The sequence below is a fragment of the Corvus hawaiiensis genome, chromosome 9 (assembly GCF_020740725.1).
Source record: "Corvus hawaiiensis isolate bCorHaw1 chromosome 9, bCorHaw1.pri.cur, whole genome shotgun sequence".
Classification (NCBI taxonomy): domain Eukaryota; kingdom Metazoa; phylum Chordata; class Aves; order Passeriformes; family Corvidae; genus Corvus; species Corvus hawaiiensis.
Window position 1 is genome coordinate 30658943 of NC_063221.1, and position 23336 is coordinate 30682278.

At 45.2% G+C, this 23336-nt stretch overlaps 1 protein-coding gene across 17 annotated transcripts in view; it reads left to right on the plus strand.

The window, feature by feature from the left end:
- NFIA (nuclear factor I A) overlaps positions 1-19080 on the plus strand; it is a 350608-nt gene extending 331528 nt beyond the window's left edge. For all 17 annotated transcript variants that reach the window (XM_048313295.1, XM_048313294.1, XM_048313300.1 and 14 more), the window contains one exon: positions 11824-19080. In XM_048313295.1, the coding sequence (XP_048169252.1) occupies positions 11824-11900 (77 nt within the window). In that variant the 3' untranslated portion in view covers positions 11901-19080. The remainder of the gene's footprint in view (positions 1-11823) is intronic.
- Positions 19081-23336: the final 4256 nt, after the last annotated feature.

Genomic DNA, 23336 nt, shown 5'->3' on the forward strand with positions numbered 1-23336 from the left:
CTCTCTTCCTGCAAGCACCCAGGGCAGAATTTGTCCCAGTAGTGGTAACTGCTTTATCAGTGCTGTTGATGTTGAGTGAGTCTGAACAGAGCTCAGATTCTTCTCCTGGAAGCTCTTTGGGAACACAAGGAGTAAAAGTAGTAACATTTAGGAGAAAAAGGGGAAGAAAGAAAGCTGGAGGAGAGCTGTAGTTATCCATACAATGGAGCAGCTTACTTAGGGAGTACAAAGAGCCACTTCTACACAGGCTATTTTCAGGGAAAAAGCCTCACATTCAGTGACTCACAAAAGCGAAGAGGCACCTTTTGATTTTAAGTTCAAGGTTTACATTAGTAATTTTGTCTGTTTTCTCTGTTAGTATTAATTAAATTGAGATAGTTTAATTAGTATTACTAAATTTGATCATTAGTAGTAATTCATTCTGCCTGCCATACTGCACAAATATGATGAAGCAGAAATAACTAAATTGTTTAATTTCATCTCATTTAATGACTTTACACTCCACCAGGACTTTCACTGGCATCTCACAGTATGTGTGAAAATTGCTCCAAGCTAGGCCAAGACCCAACTCCCTTTAGCCAACCATGTCTAATACGTCCTTCCTCATCCAAAGGCAGATCATGTGCTGCAAAGCCTTTTCCATTTCTCCAACGGGGAGCTGGCAACCTCTGGAGCCTGGGGTGGTCTTTCCTTGCCCCACTCACACTGCTCCTGTAGCATCCTGACCCCAATGGCCCCAGTGGATTTTTACAGGACTCATCCCTGGATGGGGTTTCCCACAGTGTGACAGAAGTCCCTTCATGGATCCCCACAGCTGCATCCCTGAACACAAGCATGATGTGCGACCTTCCATTTTTCTTAGAGCAGTTTACCAAGGTACAAAGCATCAAGAAAAAGGCAGATGTCAAAAGTTCCCACATTCAGGAGAGATTTTTTGTTCAGCTCGCTGCCCTGTTGGTTTTCTTTTTTAGGAGGAGTTTTGGGAAGGGGGGGTTTCCTGATGAATCAAGTCATTTTTCCTCCCGCTCACTGTCTCCTGTAATTTTAAAAGGTCAAAAGTGCCGGAGTTACCTCTGTGCTCCGATTTCTGCCCGTGTTAATTTGGAGACTGGTTTTGATCTCCTTGCCCAGTAACACCTAGGACTTGCCAAAACCCCAATTCCTCTTCCTTTTTTGCGGTCTCCAAACCCAACCTTGCTCTGCCCACTTCTCAAAACATGCTGTTTTGTCTTGGTGCCCTCATCCTGGGATCCCCAGCTGTCCCTTGGCCTGGAGTGTGCCCTGCCAGCCCCACTGTTCCTGCTGCCCACATTCCAATTCCTCCCCTGTGCCTCCCGGTCCCCACTGACCTGTCCCCCCTGGTTTTTGCCCTGTTTTGATCAGGCTGGGCACACTTTGCTCTCCCCACAGGGCTGCTCATTTGTTCACTTCACCCACAGACAAAGAGCACAGGCAGGGGCCTGGCTTTTGCGGGTATTTTGAAGGGAGTGCTCACTCCCCTGTCCAGCCCAAGTTATTTTCTCCCCTCACTTTCCTCTGTATGCTCTGAAGTACTCTCAGGGCAGCCAAAAAAAGCAGCTGAACTACCTTTGGTAGTTGTAGATCAACTACCTTTTGATCCATGATGGGTTTTCTCCTGTTACACCACGGGGAGCCCCTGGACAGGGATGTGGTGGCAGATGAGTCCCCCATAGCTCCATCGAGGCTGTCAGAGCCAGGATGATACAGGAGCTGGGTGACCAGGGCAGAGAAAGGCCACCTCAGCTTTCAACCTCTCAAGACTGTAGTGACTTTCCCCTACTCCCTGCTCTCCAGTGGAGAAATGGGGAAAAAGAAGGCTGAAAACTACCTTTTGTACCCCAAACTGCAGAGCAAAGAGCCAGAGCCTCTGCAGCAGCTTGCTGGCAGAGCCATCCATCCCACTGGGACCCCTCAGCCCCTGGGCCCCTCACGTAGCTCCTGTGGCTCCGCCGGCACGGGACAGGGCAGGAGAGTGCCAGGGCAAACCCCTGGGTGTGTGTGTACGTGTGTGTCTGTGCGTGTGTGCTCGGGCTGTCTCGCTGCGAGCCGAGCCTGGGAGGCCCAGGCTGGGGGTTGATTTTCTTTGGATGACTTTCCCCGATTGTCTAAAGCAATAAAAGTAAAGAAACTTTGGGGGGGAGAAGAACGGTGGTTGAGGGGAGATTATTTTTGCAGCCCTGATGCAGGCAGAACTCCTGAGGCTTTTGGGGGGGGGGGGGGGGTTGGTCGCCTGAGGACTGCAGGAACTGGCTTAAATTGAATAAAACTGTAAGTACAGTATCAGGGACGGCGTAACAAGGAGTTCTGCAAAAGCAACACCACCAGAAAGAACAATGAAGAATAGAGCGGGTTACGCCGCGGTGAAAGTATGTACTGGTTGTTATAACACCGTGCCTCCAGAATAAATTATGTCCCTTTAAAAAGTAATACTTTAACTGTGGAGCTATATAGAGACAATTAAGACGATATTGTTCTCCTCATTTCCCTCCCCCCCCACCCCCCCGCAGTAGCTCTGTGGAAACTTTTAATGCTGCAGCTTGAAACTTGGGCCTCTGGGTCTGAAATGCCTGAGAAAGCACTGCGGGCTCTAACTGTAAAACATTCCTTCGGCGGGCCCTGGAAACAGGGCGCGCTGGCGCAGGCGAAGTTCAGAGGGATCACATGGAAATGAGGGCTGGCTGCAGGCTCCCGAGGAGCGGTTTATTTCCCTTAAACCTGAACTTGAACTTGGGAAGGCGCAGCCAGAGCCTGGGACGGGCTGCGAGCGGCCGCGAGGGGCTGGGAGCGGTGCCGCCGCAGGCCCCAGGCACCCACCCTCAGGGCTGGGGGGTCCCCGGGCACCCAGCGGCTTTGTGCCGTGTCCAGGGGGAAGCTGTACTTCAGGGAGCCAAAGGGTTTTGCTTTCATCCAAGCAAAATGCTGGAAAGCCCCGTTGCAGCGGTGTGTCTGCCGTCCCAGTTTCCACGGGACTTCCCGGCATGAGGTTATAAGCAGCTCCAAGTCCCCGTGCACGTGTTGTTTCATAAAAGGAAAGAAATGAGTGAGATCTGCTGCAAGAAATACGGAATTGTTGCACTCTCGAGCAAATTTAACTGTGCTTCCAGCAGAGGAAAATACAGGGCTGTCTAAAAACGAGGCGTAAAGCGCAGAACTCAACCCCCCCCTCGCAGCGCATTTGCTTTTACCTCGCAATAGTAGATGTAAACCACGAGGTGGGTTTAAAGCTGGTTTTGCCTCTTTGATTTCATGCATCCCGCTGGTTCCTTCTTCTCTTCCAAAAGCATGTACAGAGGGGGGGAAGCAAGGTGCTGATGCCGGCGGGTATCACCCAGGTATGGTGGCAGAGGTGGCTGCTGTCCCAGCCGCAGGCGTGGGGCAGCTTCCTCCCCTTCTCCCCACAGCTGGCCTTGGCTGGGGGGTCATATTTTGGTCATTTCTGATTACTCCCGAACAATTTTGGCTATGTTTATAGCAAAACTTTGAAAGGATGAATGGGCGAAAAAAATCCCGCTTGGCAGTAACTCAGGAAATATCTACAAAGATGTTCTTTCTGGAGCGAGATCTTATTTCAGCATTTGTGTTAGGATCATTTTTATTCTGTGACAGCACATAAAGAGAGCGGGACAGAGCAATGAGGTCTGGCATAGCTAAAATCCCTTCTGTGTGTGTGAGGTTATATAGTTTATCAATGCAGAAACCACCACGGGCTTGGAAAAGTAAACAGCTGGCTTGGGTCTGTGCACTGCACTTTGGAGTTGTCTGCAGGATTTAAATGGCTCGCCTGCGATTTTCGGAGCGGGGCAAATATATATAGTTTTCCTTTCAAACATGTCAAAAGGTTTTTTTGCAGCCGTTTGTTTTCTCAGTTCCTTTTTTATTTGTTGCGATTTTCCTTTCTGATTCATTCCGGTTTATTTTGCTTTTACAAACGGCTTTGCCGCCACCAGCAAGTCTGCAAATAAATAATAAAAAAAAAAGAAAGTTTCTAGCCCACTCAGAAAACCTTATGGCAGCGACAAATATCAGAGAAAGCCATCGTCTCTCTCAAAGATTTCATCTCACCCTCCACTTAATCCGCTTGCTATACCTCAGATCTCAAGTAACTTTCATACTGTGGGCTCACTTTAATGGATAGAATCTATTTTTCATGAAAAAAGCAGGAAATAAGCTGTCTTTCGTACAAAGATTTACAAAATGTAATCATTGTTGAAATATTCTCTTTGAACTGCCTTGTCCGCAGGGGTGTCTGGCTCCCAATACCCCCGTTTCTTTAGAACACCCTTACAAGTTCTTCTGGTAGATCAGGTACACTGGTGGTTCTGGTCTTTGATGTCTTGAATGAATGAAAGAAAAGCATAATAAAAGAGAGCTGTTGATCAAGCATAAAATACTCTTTAAGCTGACAGAATGGCAGAGTTAACACATTCTAAGCTGCTTTTAGGTTTTTCCTTTTTTCCTCACATTTTCCTGTGCTTTGTGTACAGTGGGGGTTTTTATTTTTTGAAAAGTCTCTGATCTATGTAGTATGCCGTCCTCTAACAAAAACCAAAATGGGATTGTTTCTCTCTCTTTCTCCCTTTCTTTTTCCTCTCTCTCTTTCACTCCACTATCTTTTTTTTTTTCTTTTTTTAAACAGCAAGGGTTGCAGTTTAGCGTGGCTGCAGTCAGCTTTCAGCCGACCACGCAAAGTTTAGAAGTTATTTTGCAGATTTCAAAGTCAATTTACTAACAAATAAATGGACTTCTTTGCTTGGTTGTTTAGAAAACTGGAGGAAAACTGTAACTGGGAAAATGTTCCCCAAGTAAAGGGAAGACCCTCTGCCTAAAAGCAATTTTGTAAACCAAAAGACGGGCAGGAAAATGACCTCATTGTGAGAGAACTTTTCTTTTAGAGGCAGAGAAAAGGGAAAGTTTTCTTCCTGTAGATCTAATTTAGATCTTAAGTTCCCATACATTATTTATACATCATATTCAGAGTGCCAGCCTACTCTGCTGGCTGGGTTACATTTCAAACATTTGCCATTGATAAGTCTTTGCTGTATTATATTCAGGCTAAATGCGAATATGTCATAGTGCAGTCAATCTTTAATCCGCTGAGCTCCAGGTCGGGGCAGCAGGGGGTCCAGCACTCAGAGCATTGCTTTATACTTAAGAAACATCTGGGGCCAGCTGGGACACTTTACTGGAACATTCAGATGTCTGGAACAACAGCAGGAGTTACTGTATGAGTGTGTTTTCATAGGTTTGGGAGGGTTTGGGGTGACTTATTTAAAAACACTAGCTGTTCCCAACTTGAGGTTTGAACCCAAGCAGAAATCTTGCCTGAAGTGAGTTTGTTGGTCCCAGGAGAGAAGTGGTTTGGACTACTATACATTTTTAATAGTCAGCAGGCAAAAGTGCATATTACAAAATTATTGCACGTAATTTAATGCAGTTTGCCACAACTGGCATTCCCGCAAAAACTATTGTATGCAGAGCTACTGTACGCATCGCCTGGAGACCAGTGTCCCTCCCGGGACAGGTTTTATCTGCCTCCAGACAATATAAAAGTGCTCCGAGTGGGGCGTGTGACTCTCCCGGGTGCGGATGCTGGACAACCAGAAGATTCTCTCACTGTTTTATGTCCCTTTGGGGATGACCAACGTGCTACTTACGTCCCTGTTGGTATTTCAGCTTGGAAAATATAATTACTGAATAATTAATCCCAGCTCTAAGAAAATAACTTCCACAGGCCCAAAGGTGACCTTGTCTTTTATATTCACCTTTCGGTCCTATGCAGTAGGATCAGATTTTGGGCCTGGAGAAACTCTGGAGGAAGCACTTTAAGAGTGGGATGAATTCAGATGTGGCTGAAGGCAGTTGCTGTATGTGCAGGAGCTCTCCAGCCAGTCGCACCAGAAGCTGAACTGCCACTGCCTCCCCTCACCCTAGCAACCCTTTTGAAATGGCATCAAAGGCCCAGTTTTGTCCCCTTGCTTTCACACAACACACCGTGGGGAAGAGCCTTCCCGGCACCTCTCACAAGGTGATGCCAAAAGGCCCAGTTTGCTGCCTAACTGTTCACATTCTCATTTTATCTTTGCAACCAGAAGGATTCGTTACCCCAATTCACCTCCCTGGGGTTAATGTTCATGGGAGCCTCAAAGTTCTTGAGGTGACTGAAATGTCATCCCCAAACAAATCAACGCTCCTCGGTGAGCCCTCTCCGGTGCCGGCGGTCATGGCTCGGGTTCACCTGGGCTGCCCAAACAGCCGCTTTGCCGGCAAGCTCTAAAGCTGTAGGGTTTTTTTTATTTAGGCTCTTATCACAGGTGGGTTTTCCCACCTGGGCCCGTGCAGCAATCGCTTCCTGCACGCGCCCGGGGCAGCAACGGCCGCAGCGCCACGGCAGCCGCGTTTGAAGTCCCGATGGCACCGACCCGTCCCGCCGCCAGGCACACTAACTGGGCTGGAACCTAAAGAAAATGGCTATCACTGAGCAGCTCTGAGCCCTGAGTGGGTATGGGGAAGCCAAACTTCTGCGCGTGGAGTTTGTCAGAGTTTCAAACGTGTGAATGTCCTTAAATAACCTACATTGCCCGGAGAAATAAGCCAACTGTCACACCCAGTTCTGGATTCCACATTAACAACCTCCTTCCGCAGCGTTAAACTTTGCCCTTGAGGACTTTTGTTTAACTTCTTAATTCGAAAAACAGATAGGGAGGGTGCACAGCCCTGGCTTTCTGCGGGAGCTGAAAGGTCCCATTGTTGGGGCAGGAGATGTGCAGGTAGAAGCAAATGGAACAAGTTTGGGTTTGATTGTCGTTCTGTTTGGAAACACGTGAGCAGTGCTCGTGGGGAGGCCTGGGGTGAGGGACGGCGTGCAGGAAGGCTAGTTTAAGAAGGTTTTCATAAACAGTGGGCCTGTTCCTGGGCTCCTGACTCGGGCAGAAACTGCTACAGGAGTCAATGAGGCACTTTGAGCTTTTTGCCTGTTAAATACCCAGAATCAAAGAATGTTTCCTTGCTGTTCTTCCTGTACTAAGGAGCCGATTGTCAGGAGTGGCTGGAGGATTTTTGTGTGTCTGCTATCTCCAGAAATGCATAAGAAACAAATAGACTTGCTTTATCAGAGAACCGTAATTGCCATCTCAGACTTCCTGTTTAGGATTCAGTCAAGTAGATATTGTTTATGGATCATAAAACCTTACTACTGTGAGGATTCTCAAATACGAGTTTCAACTTTCATGGTGCTGTAAATTAGGGGGGGAAAAAAAAAGTGTGATAATACTCCTCGGAGAACAGTAAAATAGAGCTCTGCAATGGTTAAATGGAATTTTATAAGCACATTCAGTGTGGAACTGTTTTGCATTACATGAGTTGAATACCTTAGAGATGACACACATCTGCAGGCACTTTATTAAATCCTTAGTCAGCACTTTTCAACCTGATGAGATTACTTCTTCATTTGACTGGAGAAAGGGAAGCAAAGATCTCGTACTGGACTGCAGAATTCTTTCTGATGTTTCACCTTGAGCGCTGGAGAAGGACAGCGCGATGCTCGGCAGGACAATACAGACTCGTAGTGGCACCAACAACTGTGTGGCAGCAATTTTACTGAGCAGGACCTTTAGCTCCAGTGGGTTCATTTAGCTCTAAACTCGCTGGGAGAACAGTACTGCAAAGTAAATAGAAGGGAAATAAAACACCGGCTCTTTTATGAAAAAGCACAGAGATAATATCATCCTGACTGTACTGTGATAGGGCCCATGATTTAAATGGGGATTTTAAATTAAGAAAGGCAACACCGCCTTCTCCGAGTGGGTGCAGTCGGATAAGTTACAAAACTGAAGGGATGAAATGGGTGAGGTGCTTAGACATTGAGCAGCACTCTAAAGCAAGGCACAAAATACTTCAGCCATCTAAATGTAGGGATCCAGGCTTCTTCTTTTCATTCTAAGCTCCCTAATCATGCAAAAAAACCCTTCATAGATCCCAGCTATCGGGTCTCCAAGTGCCTAATACGCTTCCTAGACATTTTCATTTGAGGCCGGAGGTCTCCTCTCCCTCGCAGAGAAGTTTCACAGGTGCTTCAGAGGAACAATGGTGCTCTTCAGCCCTAATCCTGGAAGACTTAGACATGTCTAGGAGGCTTGAGGGGGATATGAGATCTTAATATTAAAATGATTAGCAGAAAAAGGAGGATCATTCTGTGTGTGCGCTTCAGCTGTAAGATGCTCTAAATTAAACCGGTGTCCCGAGAGCGGTGCTGGTGGGATCTGCTGGGTAAATGCGCTCTCTGTCTCGCTGTTCTGCTGCCTCAGCCCATAAAACATCTCATCCAAGTGGGGCTGCAGGAGCAGCCGGAGCGGGACACAGCTGTTGGCGAAGCGCTCCGTGTTTGGGTCCTGTAAAAGCAGCTTTTCAGTCAAGGCCATGCGGAGCCCCGGCAAGGAAGTTTTGAAACGAGCTTGCGGTTTGGTTTGGGTCGCTCCTGGAAGGGTTAATTAAGTTTTTCATTGGTATTAAGGCCGAGCAGTGTCTGCAGGAGTCATATTGACACCCTAGTGCATGGTAACTCTACTCCTTTATTGACATGTTGCTAGTCAGGAGCACAATAGCGCTCTGTGTCTGCAAATCATTGCTAAAATCATCTCAAGAAAAAAAAAAGTTTGAAAGCCCAACGCGAGACAAAGGCCCCAGAGCTGCACTGCGCTGCTCAAAACTCCCGAGTCAGCAACTTCTATTGATTAAAAACTAACCTTTAAAGTAACTCGCAGAGTGTGTGGTTAGCATTTAAATTTAAACATGTCATGAGTTGATTTGTGTTACTGAATACCAACTCCGAAGGAGTTACATTCACATCAGATTTTTTTTTTTTCTAATTCCCTTAAGCAGCTAAAGTATTTCATGAAATGTCAATAGGGCAGGGGGGAAAAAAAAGGTGTTTTGGAGGGAGGGGACTCGCGCCCAGCCTCGCCGTTTCTTTTCCCATGCAAATAGTCACCCCAAAAAGAAAAGTGTGGGGAGCGACACACAATAATTAGACCTTTGTCTAACTTTCCCAAGTGCCAGAGAAAGACAGATTAATTAAATATACAACAGTGTTGGTTTTTGGAGTGGGGGTCTCTCTTGCTGTGGAGGTCATAAATTAGGCAGAATAAATAGTTCAGTGTGTTGGGAGCGGGGCTCGACGTCAGCGCGGCTGGCGGCGGTGGGAGGGCGCAGCGCCGCGCTTGCGGATGGCGGTCACGTCTGGGGCTGTCTGGTTGCCCTTAGCAACGAGACATGATGTAACACCGGGATGAACTTGAACTTGGGGGACTTGAAAAGGGAACAATAGACCAGAGCAATCAATAAAGCCTATTTCAGTGAAGGATTACAGAGCCGCTCTGGGGTAACCTTGTCTGCGAGGCGCGGGGTGAATAGCGAGATGCGTGAAGGAGCGCGGGGCGGCGGGGGACGGACCGACGGAGCGGCCGGGGCGGCCGGACACACGGACCGAGGGGCGGGGGGGCGGCGGAGCCCGGCCGGGCCAGGGGACCCCAGCGCCGCCAGCCCCGGCCCCGCGCGGCCCCACCTCCGCAGCCTCTGCGCTTCTTTTTTTTTTTTTTTTTTTTATTTCCTGCTTTAAAAAAAAAAAAAAAAAAAAATCAGCTTTTGAAACGAGGGAGGAGTGGCGAGGGCTCCCGCCACCGGCGGGCCATGTGCCGGGCCAGCGGCCGTGGAGGAGCCGGACATCAGCGCTGGAGATGCAAACCATCGCCTGGAACTGTTCAGCCCTTCCACTCCACGGCCTCGCAGCCTTTAACCCTTCCACTCCATCACCTCGCAATTTTAACCCCTCTATTCCATCGCCTCCCTCTCTACTCCATCACCTTGGAGTTTTAACCTCTCTACTCCATCGCCTCACAGTGTTCAGCCCTTCCACTCCACCCCTTCGCGGTGTTCAACCCCTCTACTCCATCTCCTCTCAAGCTTTAACCCTTCTACTCCATCACCTGACAGTCTTAACCCCCCTGACTCCATCATCTCTCAGTCTGTAACCCCTGTACTCCATCACCTCGAAGTTTTAACCCCTCTGCTCCCTCCCTTCTCAGACATTACCCCCTCTCTTCCCTGCTGGGCACTGCCACAGTTCCTAGTCCAGCCAAAAACTGTCACGCTGAAACAAGCAGCGTGAGGGACAGCCCTGAAAAGTTTGGAGAAGTTGGGAGCTGGCAGTGGCCAGAGGTGCTGGCAGTGGCTGGAGATGCCTCCAGCACAGCACAGCCCACACTCCACGTCCCTGCACCCTCCTAAAAATCAGTAGGGCCCCGCAGTCAGGGAGGGGAATGGGACTTGGCTTCGCTTCACGAACCCTGCCAGAACTTTCCTCTGTTTATAAACTTTACATATGAGAACTATTTCGTTTAATTGCAGCCTGAGTAAGTCTAAATATAAAATCTGTAGGCAATAGATGGAGTCGATATGGGACCGGTGTGTTTGCATTCAGAAGGGCGAGCAGAGGAAGAGTTAGTTAATGAGGTGTATTGGAAGCAGGACAACTTCTCCAATCCTGCTATTTATTTTACCGGTTCCTACCTCCATGGCAAGACCACATAATCTCCAAGTCCCACATGAAACTTGCCTCAGAGTCTTCTGTAAATGTTCATAAATCCTCCCTGAGCTGATTGTGCTATCAATCACGTCAGAGGCCAAAAACGAGCGGAGGAAAAACTTGGTAAAACTTGTCATCGGGCTGTGCACGCACACAGACACACCTCATATATTACAGGAGCCCCAGCAAAAAACAGGGGGTATCAGCAACGGCTCTTTAATACCTGAGTCTTTCTTGTTGTATTACTTGACTCCAGGCTAAATAGTTGCCGCTTGTTGGTGTATTCCCACAGCAATATGTCATTGCCAAGGAGCATCCCCCCGCGCGCACGGTCCCAGGGCCTAACACTGCTCTCATTCATCCCGGGTTCAGGTTGGGCTGACCCTGCCGGGGCCGAGACGGGCTCTCCCCGGTGCGGTGGCACTGCCCCGGCTCCAGCAGAGCCCACTCCAGCTTCCCAACTGTGTTTATTTTCCTATGGAGGAGCAAAATTGCTTTCTGTACTCTGGGCATCTGCGCCGTTGGGTTAAGGACGGTATTGTTGCGGGGCTGAATTCCCAGGGAATTCCCTCCCTTTGGGAAAAAGAAGAAAAAAAGAAAAAAAAATATTTTCCCTAAGAAAAGCTATTAGTTGAGGCCCACGTTTTGTTTTGGAACACAAGTATGGGCAGAGGTACGGGACATTTTCGCTGATCCACTTTTCCCGAGATTTGCTTTATCCTGGCTTTTCTCTAGCGATCCACATTTCTCCTAAGAAAACAGCCCTGTTGTTGAATTTCTGTGCATCTGTTCCAGCGAGACAGTTGAAGCAGGGCAGTATAAAGCAACAGATGCTTATGCTGGCACATGCCTAAATACCCAAGAAAACCCCGACTGCAGGGTGATAAATGGCACAGAGAGGCGAATGTGTATCGCCTTTTCAGGGGATTAGACAAAAGTGAACTGGAGGGATCTTCAAGCCATCATCTATTAAAAAGATTGATAACTTGTAACGTGACATGACCCCCGCGTTCATCTGTAGCTATGTCCAGCGACTGTCGGCGAGGGAAAAAAATATATTGATTTGTACAGTATTTTTAATTAAGCTTTGTAATTAGGTCAATTCGTCACGGTCTCAATTAGCCCCCCTCTTGGCGGAGGAGGCTGGCGGCGGTGCCCGGAGCCCTTGGGGAAGCGGCGAGAGCGGGCGGCCGGGGCTGACTCTTCTGCTTTCTCTTTTGCAGTCCTGGTACCTGGGATAAAAGTCTCCGCTTCCCACCACGCACCGGACAGACCACCAGACCCCTTCCCACCTCTGTAACACGGAAGCAGCAGCAACGCAGCGCAGCGACTTCACATCGGCGGAAGGGGAGGCGAGCAGACACCGACAGCAAACTCGTACATGGAAATGGCAAACGTTATGGTTGAATGGCAAAGGCCGTAACTTTCTCTCGAGATTTGATTTTAATTTTTTTTTTTTAATTTTTTTTTTTTTTTTTTTTTTTTTTTTTTTTTTTTTTTTAGACAACTTTAGGACTGTTGTAATTTCTCATATGGTGCTGGAAATGGTTGGGCTTCATAACTTTTGAAGTGTCTCATTGGTAGTGTAAGCGTTAGGTGACACTGAGTAGAACTAGCCTCTGCTGCTGCTTACCAACTCGCTGTTGTAACACACTTTCCATATGGAGCCTAGCTGTTTTACAGTATCCTCATCGGATTTTCCCATACAGGTGTGAGACTTCTTGAGAAATCATGAAACACACTTAAAACTATAACTTTTGTAGTAGCTGAATTCTGCAATATATAACTTACCGGACAGACATAGAGCATGTTTTTTTTCTGTAACATATCGGGGAAAAAAAAAAAAATGCAGGTTTCTTTTTTTTTTTTTTTGGTTGTTGTTGTTGTTGTTGGGGTTTTTTTTTCTTTTTTTTTTTTTACAGTCGGCACTTAGAGACGTAACATGAACCATAAGAGCATTGTCAACAATTTTTTTCCACTCGATTGCAGAGCGATTTAAAACATCAAAAACTACTACTATTCACTAAAAAAAAAAAAAAAGAAAAAAAAGAAAAAAAGTTTGAAATGCTGCACTTACATTTAAAAAAAAACATTTTTCAACAATTTTCAACAATTACACAAAAATTCACACAGAAATGGGGAAGTTGGTCTGTTTTGACAGAAACTGACAGGAATCAATCAAAACAATCGAATTTTGAATTGAGTAAAGTGCAATTTCATTGGATAGCTAAATATCTTTGTAAGATAGAGATTGTTGAAAATTCTATTTTTGTTTTCCAAGTCCTTCCACCCCAGGACTCTAAATTATTGGGGTAAAAAACAGCCTTGCAAGAAAAAGGGGAGCTATTTTTGCTTTTTATGTTTTTTATTGTTGAACTTGTATCCCTTTAAAACTGAAGGAAAATTAAAAAAAAAAAAAACAAATCTAATGGTGCTTTTACCACAATATGTTAACTACATTAAATGCTAATTAATCATTTTCTGTTATCAAAGCACATAACTAAAATGAAATCATAATATCTGTTAATTTTATAAGCTAAAAGTCACTATAATGGATTATGCCAATTCTGACAAATTTTACGTGTTTCCGGCAATATAGGGTTTATCAGTTCTCAAACACCTTGGGAATAAGAGAGAACGGTCCAGAAAGTAAAACACCTTCGTGTCCCTGAACTGGTACATTTTCTGGACTGTGAAGAAATCATTACAGAAACGAACGATGCTGATCTTACAACTTATGCCAGTTCAAAGCAAGGGCACTTGCTGAAGAAGAAAAAAAAAAAAAAACAGACAAATAAGTAGAAAAAGAAAAAAAAAAAAAAAAAAAAAAAAGAAGTTTGGACCCCAAACGTCCTGTATCTTATGTACAAAAAAAAGGAAAAAAAAAGAAAAAAAAAAAGAGTGCAAGTGATTTTTTCTATCAGACAGCGGAGCACCCCTTTGCTTCACATGCAACTTTAAGAAGGTTTCCTATACTATACATATATATACGTTCTGGTTGGCGAGTCCAGCTAATCAGAGAAAGTCTCTGCATGTTCTAGTGTTAGTAACTAATTTTTATATAGTTAATGTAGGGTAAAGTAGAGTGCATTAAGACACAATATTGTAATCCCTATTCCAGGCACTTGCCTTTAAACTATGTTTGTTCGACCCTTCAGAAGGGTTTCTACTACTGTCCTATACAATCAAGTAACTGAAATTCTTGGGAAGACACTTTGCTCCTCATCTTTTCCCTGAAACGATGTTTTGTTTTGTTTTCTTAATTTGCACGAAACAAAAAAAAAAAAAAATTCCATATCAATGTGCCTTGCCCTGGATAGCGATTATTTGTGGAATTGTTGCACATGTTCCTATATTGAAAGGGGTTTTTCCCTAGTCAAGCATTTGGAGACACTTTTTGTAAATGTGACTTTTATGTCAGCCATTGTCAGTTCCAACATCTAGAATTAAATAGGATGTTAGTTGTTCCGCAGATAGGAGTAGTGTTTATTGTCCTGTATGGTCAGTGGCAGTGCTATTCTGAGATCTGTAGATGCTAGATTATCAGTATTTTTGGATGTTGCTGCATTTTACCTTTTATTTGGAGTCTTCCTTTTTTTGTTTTGTTTTCTCCCAGATATATGAAAATATGCAATACCTGCTTATATCATGTAGAAAAGCTTAGCAATTATTAATTTTTCTTTTAATTTTTTTTTATTTGACCAAAGTTGGTGCTGCACTTGACGCAGTGTGTTTTAGGTGTTTGTCTTTGTACTTTTGTGATTTTTGAATGCACATGCAGGAAGGGCTCTTCTTAGAGAAGCAGTCAAACTGTGAAGCACTAAGCTGAACCCTGCTTCAAGCAATTTTTGTTTTACAACTGTTCCTTTCACAAGCAAGCCTTAAAAAAAAAAAAAACTTCCTTTTTCTTCAGATCCCACACCCATTTTTATTAGCAGACTGCAATCAATCCACATTCAATAAAAGTATATAATGCCCATTTTTATATGCACGTTTTTAAACTTCCAAGTTCTGAAAATTGTTTACTGGTTATTCTCTATTTAAGGAAAAAATAAAATGTTTTGGATTTTCATATGTGTCTGATAAGTGGTTGAGTAGTCATTTTGCTCTATTGTATTGTGTGATTGTTAGTATATGGTATCACATCCTCTAGCCAGCATCCTTTGCCTTCCCTATAGCACTTAGCTGGGCATTACTTTATTAAGACATATGTGCACTAAAAAAAAAAAAAATAGCAGCTTTCAGTGCTTCACAGTGAAGGGAAAAAAGCCTAGACAAACATTTTGTCAGAACCTTGCTATGAGACAAGGTATTACCAGTAAATTGGTTGTATATACAATAAAATTGCACCCTTTTTTAAACAAAACAAACTAAGCAATAGTTTGGGCAGTTAGTTGTTTTTAGTGAGCATGTTGTAGTCATGGCTGCAAAGAGAGAGAATTAAACTGCCCACTCAGAAGATATGTAATTTGTATGTTGTATAGTTTTATTGATTACACTGATTTATTCTACCCTATTTTATAATGCAGGACTTTTGTAATGTTGTTTAAATGAGGAAAAATTTCTGTCAAATTAGCTTAGTGGAATTTCTGATTGTTCGTTATAAAGGCAGCGTTCATAGAATTGCTTTTTTTTTTTTTTTTCCTTTGGGAACTGGATTTAAGTTAAAAACTTTCCCGTTTCCTTTTTTTGTATGTATTTAAATACAGTTATTTTTCTTCTCTCAATGGTATAGCATATTCCTATGCTTGAGAAGTATAGGCTACTGAAGAACCATTGTAAATGGACATTACAGGTATGCTGTATTTTTGAAGGTATTTTTGTCATATTAAGTTTGATGACGCTAAAGTTAGGGAACTCTGAGCAGAATTGCGAGAAAAAAAAATGTTTTAAAGGCTTTAAAACATTAGGTAGGAGGTCAAGGGTGTTAACCAACAGGGGTTGTAAAGTATTACACACTAAATTCAGTTTGCGTTCACCTTCCTCTCACGCAGGAAACGCGGCACTTCCGTTCTGTGCAGGTGTAGAGAACAAACAGTGTTTTAGTCCTCCTTTAGAGGAGCGGGGAGGCGAGCAGGGATGGGCAGGAGGGATGGAGCATCCATCCACCCACCCACCCAGCCAGCCAGCCATCCATCCATCCCTGGATGGTCCTGGTGTGCGGGCAGCAGCAGAGCCCCGGCCTCGCACCGGGCGCTCCTTTGGCGTCACCCAACAACTTTTTTTACCTCCCCGTCTCCTTCTCTCCAGAACCGTCAGACGCACAAATTCTCTGGCCTGTACCCACCCCCGCCCATCCAAATTTAAAGCCCTAGGGATGGCTTAGCGAAAATTGACTTTTCCCAAGTTAATTCCTTTCTTTTTTCCCCTCCTTTTTGTTTGTTTGGTTTTTTTTTTAATTTCTTTTGAGCGAGGGCACTTGCTTTTCTCATGCCGCACACCCCAGCAATGCCATTATTATTTATTCTTCTTCCTTTATAATAAAAAATTTTCGGGCTTCGAGTTTAGGCAGCCATGGTACACTTTGTCTCTGTTGCTTGTTCCCCCTCCCCTTAAGGTTGAAGGGGAAAAGAAACACCAAGTTTTCTCAACTCCACAGTATTCAGTCAGCCCACAGGAATATGCAAAATCCCTCTAACATTTTTTTTTTCTTTCTCTAGTTCTCTTTGTTCCGTATATTTGCAGCTTTGTAGTAACAGTGTTATAAAATATTTACTGTACAAAAATACAAAAAAACCCAGATACATAGCCTAAAACAGTTTTTTTTTCCTTGTGGTGAATTTTTTTTTTTTTTTTAAGAATGTCAGTTAATATTGTACTTTGCATTGTGTCTCTGGAAATATCTTTTTTTTTTTTCTTTTTTTTTATTGGTAGAAGGCCTCCATCGAACAAAATTAAAACCATAACCGGCATGACAATGTAAGGAGAGCTTCAATGGCACCTAAACAATAAATAAATAACAAAATCAACCTCATGAGGTCTGTCAGAGGCAGGTCTTGTGAAGTTAACACTGCCTGCTAGGCAGGATTTTCATTAAATCAAGCTTACAATGCCAATTTTGTCTTGAAGTCAATGCATGTATTACTGTTTGACAGTAAACCCAGCTATGCCATCATCAAGTCCAAGGCTGCGCAATAGTCTAATTAGTATCGAGTACATTTTCCTTTTATTTTTTCCAATAAAAAAGCAGTGGGATGAAAATTGCTTTGATATATAGCAGGTAACATTGAAGCTATTCCATAGCACTTAACTGTAGTGAATACTGTGTCACCAATTCTGAAATCAATTTAATGTTTAATGCAAATCCATTACATGGTGCTATTACAGGCTGGCAAAATGATTTACAAAAATGTGACAACTTGGGCTCAATTCACTCTGCTTTCCAACAATGTAAATGCATAGCAGTGTTTATCTGCATGAAAACTATGCACTAATCTATCTGAAAAAAAAAAAAGAAAAGAATATATCAACTTTGGTATCTACTTTCCGTTTACTTCGATCCTTGCCTTTTCGGTCATTGTTATAATGCCAGCTTTAGGACAGAAAGAATTATAAGAAAACCAGCATAATACCTGATATATTAAAATGTAGTGCCTGTGAAATCTGTATTATATTGCTCTTCTGAAGTAAGATTTTTCTACACCGGTAGCCTTCGCTGTCTGTCAGAACCTTCTGATATAGGTGATGTAAAATAACCGTACAATATTAATGCATGCTATTCCATAATGCTTAGTAGCTGTATGAATATTACTCAAAGTTATGTTAGTCTTTTTTTCTGACTTGGTTCTTGTCAGATAGGTTTAAAGATATTTCACTGAGAACGCAAATTCTGTCTTTATTGATTTGGGGTGTTTTCAGTATTTTGGAGGTATACATTTACTTAAATTCAGTATTACTTGTGTTTTGGGTTTTTTTTCTTTTTTTTCTTTTTTTTTCCTTTTCTTTTTTTTTTTTTTTTTTTTCCTAGAGGGCAGGACATGGTGTTTGAGACCAGAAATCCGTGCCTGGTAAGATTTTAGTCTCGAAAAGCTACCCTAAGAATTCAGAGAGCTTGCTCTGAAGAACAGTTCAAATTGAAGGGACAGTCCTTTAAACCCACAAACGAGACCGAGCTCATGTTGCGAGAGATTTCTTAATGGGCAGCGGTGAACCAGGTACCCATGCTTGACCCTTCTTCACACCAGACTTCCTCATATAGAAAGAAAAAAACCCTTTAAAAAAAAAAAAAAGAAAAAAAGAAAAAAAAAAACCTCATGTGGTTGTTTAGTTTCATGCACAGTTGCAATATTTTTCTTCAAACAAACTCTGTACAAACTTTGGGCCCGATTCATAAAAGCTCCTTTGCTATTAACACGGGAGGCTGGTGGGCTTTTCTCCTCCAAATTGAGGGTGGGCTTAGCCCTGGCGAGCTCTGCTGGCCCTGCTCTCCCTCCCCTTCCCCTCTCCGCCTCCCCCAGCCCCGCAGAGACCAGGAATCGGTGGGAAGGGGCTGCGGAGGAGGCGAGGCAGCGCAGGACCATGCTCCGAACCCCAGAGGTGCAGGTTGGCAGGAGGGAAAGGGGGAGGACGGCTCGGGCCAGTGCCGGGGGCTCGGGACACGGCGACTCGATCACAAAAGAGATCCTGTCCGCACCAGAACAAAACGCGCTCGATCGCTACCTCTGAGCTCTAGAGAAACCCTCCATCGGGGCGAGCGCTCGCCCGCAATGTGAACTTTTGTACTTTGGACGCCTTTTTTTAGGGAAGACTATTTTCCACTTAGTTAATCTTCTATGCTCGAGCATGAACAAAAACAATTGTGTTGGGTGAAATCCCCCCCCTTTTATCTGCATCCACAAATTAATATGAGGGGCAAAACAAAAAGAAGATGAGTTTCTAGACGGAGCATGGTAGGGCGAGAGCGCCCGGATCGGCATCCACCACCGATGCCGCTCATCCTTGTTGCCGGCGCCCCGTGCCCGGCTGCAGCCGCTGCCTTGGGGACAGGGCCACGAAATTCTTGGGAAACATAATCAAGGAGAAATCTCCATTTTGGCTGGCTGTGCGGGTTCTCCTGAACTCTGCCCCAGCCCAGCCCAGTCCCTCAGCGGCGGGTTGAGATTTGAGGCGCTAAAATTTCTACCGGCCGTGTGAAAGATCTGCTGCAAATTCACTTGACACCCGTGTTAATACCATGTCGTGTTCATTTTTTTTATGAGTCAGGCCCCTCGTGCCTCTAGTATACTTGTATTGACTCTCATAGTTACCATTTTAGTTTTACTGTGTTCTGTGAAAAAAATTGTAATTGGTTGAGAATCACTGTGGGCATCCATTCTTATTCAACTAAGTCTCCGCAGGTTTTTTGAGCTGGTGTGGATTAGTTTAACTCTTGTATTCAACCATTAGTGCTACCACCTTCTCACATTACAATACAATTACTGGAAGCAAGTACTGCATTTCCTATGCAACAAAAAAGGAAAATAAAAAATTGCTAATGCTAACAGGCCGTGTTGTTATTTACTCCCAGCCGGGCACGGGGTGGGGTTGCGGCTGTAGGACCGTGAGCATCGCCGGCCGCCGCGGGCTTCAGCCTCTCCTGGCCCCAGCCCTGCAGCCTGGGCAGGCTCCCAGGCAGCAGCTTCATCCCAAATCATGGGGGTATTTGGTTAAATCGAATCGCTCTTGTCACATCGGCCACTCTTCGCCGTGTTTTTGATGTCCCGCCACACAAAATCGTTCCTCGCTCGGTATCGGATTAATCCTCAGCAAATCTCGGCGGATTAACCGTCCAAATTAAAGACACGAAGCACACCTAGGAAAGATCCAGGAGATTAATAAATGCTGCAAATGCCACATCTTTAAGTGTAGCTAAACGATAAAAATATTACCAAATTTCCGAGGAGCCGTGGCTGCTGGGATTGACCTTGGAGCTGCCCCTCTCTCCAAGGCTCTGGGTGCAGAAATAGGCAAAAATTAGGCTTTTTTACAAATGTTAAAGTTTCCTTCAAAGTTTTTCACTCTCCAACCCCTTTTGCTTAAAAGATAGGTGCAGAATTTAGTATTTGCAGAAAGGGTTTTTTGCATTTAAGCAACTCCGGTTGTTTTCTACTTAAAAGCAGACACTGAGGATGATGGAGGGTGAGGGCTGGTGCAGCTCTGCCGCTGCCCTCAGGGACAGGAGACGGGGGGTGCCGTGACCCCCAGCCCTTCCCTGGGCAGCACCAGCTGCAGCACCAGCTCTTCCATTTTATTTGGGGGGAAATGAGTGTTTTCTAACAAATAGCTGCCTGACACTCATAAACCGCTGGTATTTCCTTTCTCACACCTCCACAGAGTTTTGGTTTTGGCTAAAAGGCCAGGGCGGGAGGGTCAGGCTGAGCACAGCTCTAATGTCACCATCCCCAGGGGGGACCCTGTCTGTGCCCCTCGCCATGTCCTGGTGGCTGCCTCCGACGTGGGCAATGCTGGCAGCGATGCACAGTGTGGCAGCTGAGGACAGGTTGGAGCCTGTTCAATTTGGCTTTTTTTTCTCATAAAGGAGACCAGACAGTAAGGAAAAGCCAAATCTGTCCTCAAAGAAAACACAGTACCCCAGGCAGGCGCTTGCCAACATTGTTGGCCCCTTTCACCCCCACAGGCTCTGGGAGGAAGGAGGGAGAAAGAGGGGGGGGTGAGGGTGCTGAGCCTGTGCTCGCTGTCCCAGTTGGGTGAAAAACAGCCCAAATGGTGGTGGTGGTGCCCCGTTGGCTTGGAAGCGAGCCCAGGTGTGGACCAGAATGTCCCATGGGCCTGCCAGAGCTGGCTGCTTCCTCCAAGCACTGGCTGTGAGCACGGGGGATACCAGGAGGGGAGGGAGGGACAGGAACTCACCCGTGTACATCACTGCACAAATACATACAGAAAAATTAAAACCTGCTTAAAAAAAGTGCAATGACAGGACAAAGGGAGGTGTTGCCCCTTGGCTCCAACTGCTCCTCACCACTGCCCGTTCCCCATTCTTGCCCATCCCTCCCTAAAAAATAATTCACTGTTATTTATTTATACCCTTCATTATTCAGGGTGTTGGCTGAGGCTTCCCTGGGTTTGGTGGATGAAGCAGGAGGGGTGCAAGAGGTGACCCTGTCCCACATGGGTGATGGCCATGCTGGGAGCGGAGGAGTGAGCACCAGCCGGGGCTCAGGCACCACCTTCTGCTTTCCTCCTCCTTTCTTTGCACGTTTTCTTTCCCTCCAGCTTTCTGCTTTCTCTTTCTTCCTGTGGGAGAAAAGGTCTCCATCAGCATCTAAGGAAATAAATCCCATTTATTATTTATCGCTATCAATATGTGCCAGCCTGGCTCGGGACGCAGGACGAATACGCAATAGCCCCTCACAGAAATCAAAAACTTTGGGTGGAAAAAGGACAGGGTGGCATTTAGGCAGGGAAATGCCGCGGCTTCACCCTGCTCAGAGGGCGATCTGGCTACTTAACCTCTTCCTTAAATGCAAACGTTCCTGTTGATGCAACTGGAACAGGACTCACCAAGGCGATGGGTCCGTCCGACATCTGCTGAAGACCAGCCAAGACTGGAAATATTTATTTGTTCAGTGCCTTCAGCAACGCTGTATTAATTGTAGCTGATGTTTTGATGGGCAGTTAGCACACAGGTATTGATGAAAATGGCACCACTTCATCTCAAAATTAACTGCTTGGCCATTCAGCAACAGGAGCTGATAAATTATGGCAATAAATTTGCCACAGAAATTTATGCCGCTGTAATTCGGGCCCACAGGCACACTCTGGTGGGGACAGGGACCACAGTCAACACCCTTCGTCCCTTACCCATAGATAGTTCCACGGGGATTTTCAAATCCTCTCAGAAATTTGGGTCCAGGAGTTCTGTAACCCCTTAGGTCAGTTTTGGTGCTCCTTTAAAACCAACAGCGCGCAGGGGTCCGAGGGACCCTCCATGCCACAGGCAGCTGGAGGCATGGCCAAGTGTCCAGCAGCACATGGGATGCTCTGAGCCACCTCCTCTTCCTCTGGACTGATGGAAACAGAGCCAAGCTCTTTTCCCCGTTGGTGTTATTTTTATGGGGGCTGTTGGAGAGGAGAGGAGGCACCTGATAAACCATGCAGTCATCCCACTTTCCCAAAAACCTTTTGAGATACAGAGTCAGGCTGCTGGTGCTGCAAGCTGGAAATATGTCATTTCATTATTAATAGTAATATTAGTAGTAGCACTGATACAATTGTTATCATCATCATCCTCTCGCTTGCCAGTGCTGCACTCAGCATGTGCTTATTTATTTATTTATTTATTTATTTCTCTTGTCCCACTCTACCCTCACACGAGGCAAGGCAAAGGGTTGCTGCAGTTCAGGGCAGCCCCAAAGCCACCTCTTTCTCCAGGGCTCCTTATTTTTTTGCAGGATTTCCTCTGGGAGGGACGCAGTGTGTGGGCAGGGGCTGCAGCCCACCCTGTGCCACCGAAACATTCATCTGCGGAGGATGAACGGCAGCTCCCTGCCTTGGGCGGCGAAGAAATTGGAAAATATTCCTCTAAATGTGATTCATAGGACCCAGCACCTGCCTGCACGCTGCATTATCCAAACCCATTAGTGTGAGGGAGACACAGCCAACTACTTTGGGATACAGGGTTTAATTTCCACCCCCCCCCCCCCCATTGTTCCTTGTTTCCCCACAGGAATTTCGTATCGCGGCGCCTTTTTTCCCCTTCCAACACTCTTCCAAAATTCTTCATGTTGTTACTGGGTGGAAGAGGCCCAACTTTTAGAGAAACTTCAGCTGGATGTTGCATGTATAAATAAATGTGACAAATTTAATAGGGTAGGATAGGTATTTGAATTATTGATTGTTAAATATTTAAGCTGCAAGTCGCCATCCATCAGCGTGTGTGAGAAGGCTTGGGGCAGATTTATGATGCTGGAGTTTTCCTGGTTAGCTGGCACTTGGCATTTCTATTAATTATAGCCCACACATTCGGGTTTTTTTCAGGATTTGTTAGAAGTATTTATAAAAGATGTCCCTATTATACCATTTAAATATTGTTTGTGCAAGTGGAACATGTTTTCTATTGTGGATTAATACCCTGTTTGATTTAGGGGAAAATTAAATTAGAAGGTGCAAGTCTCGGGAGACAAATGCTTTATTTCAGAAGGGTTTCCACCACGGGAAAGCACAAAGTTTTTCTTTTAGATATAAATATTTTGCTCCAGGTGTTTCCCGGGGTCTGCAGGTGGGTGGAAAGGCTTTAAAGTGCCCTTGGCGACAGGGAGTGGGAGAGGAGGCACACGGTGGGGAGGGGGCAGGATGGAATACATCCTATTTATTAATTTTAAGGGATTTAAGGCCTCCCCCTCCAACTATTTCCCTGGGAAGGATGCAAGCCCTGGCGCAGGAAAGGTCTGTGTGAGGGAGGAAACCACCCAGGGCCGTCAGGTCAATAATGCACGCGCCTCCGAAAAAAATCCCTCCCGAAGTCTGGAGCTGTGTGATGGATTGTAATTGCTCAAGAAGAGCCATTATGGCCCGTTAGGTCAATACTCTGCATTTCCAAAGTGCTTTAATTAATACATGTTTACATCAGGTACAGCAGGGACTTCTCTGAGCCGTGGTATTAGGCCAAGAAAAGCTTCAAACTTTCATAATTTGGGGGGGGGGGGGGGGGGGGGGGGGCACGAGTTTAGTCTCTTAGTGCTTTATTGCACCTTATAAAAACACGTCTTGATGTCATGAGCAGCAAGAAAATCTTCAT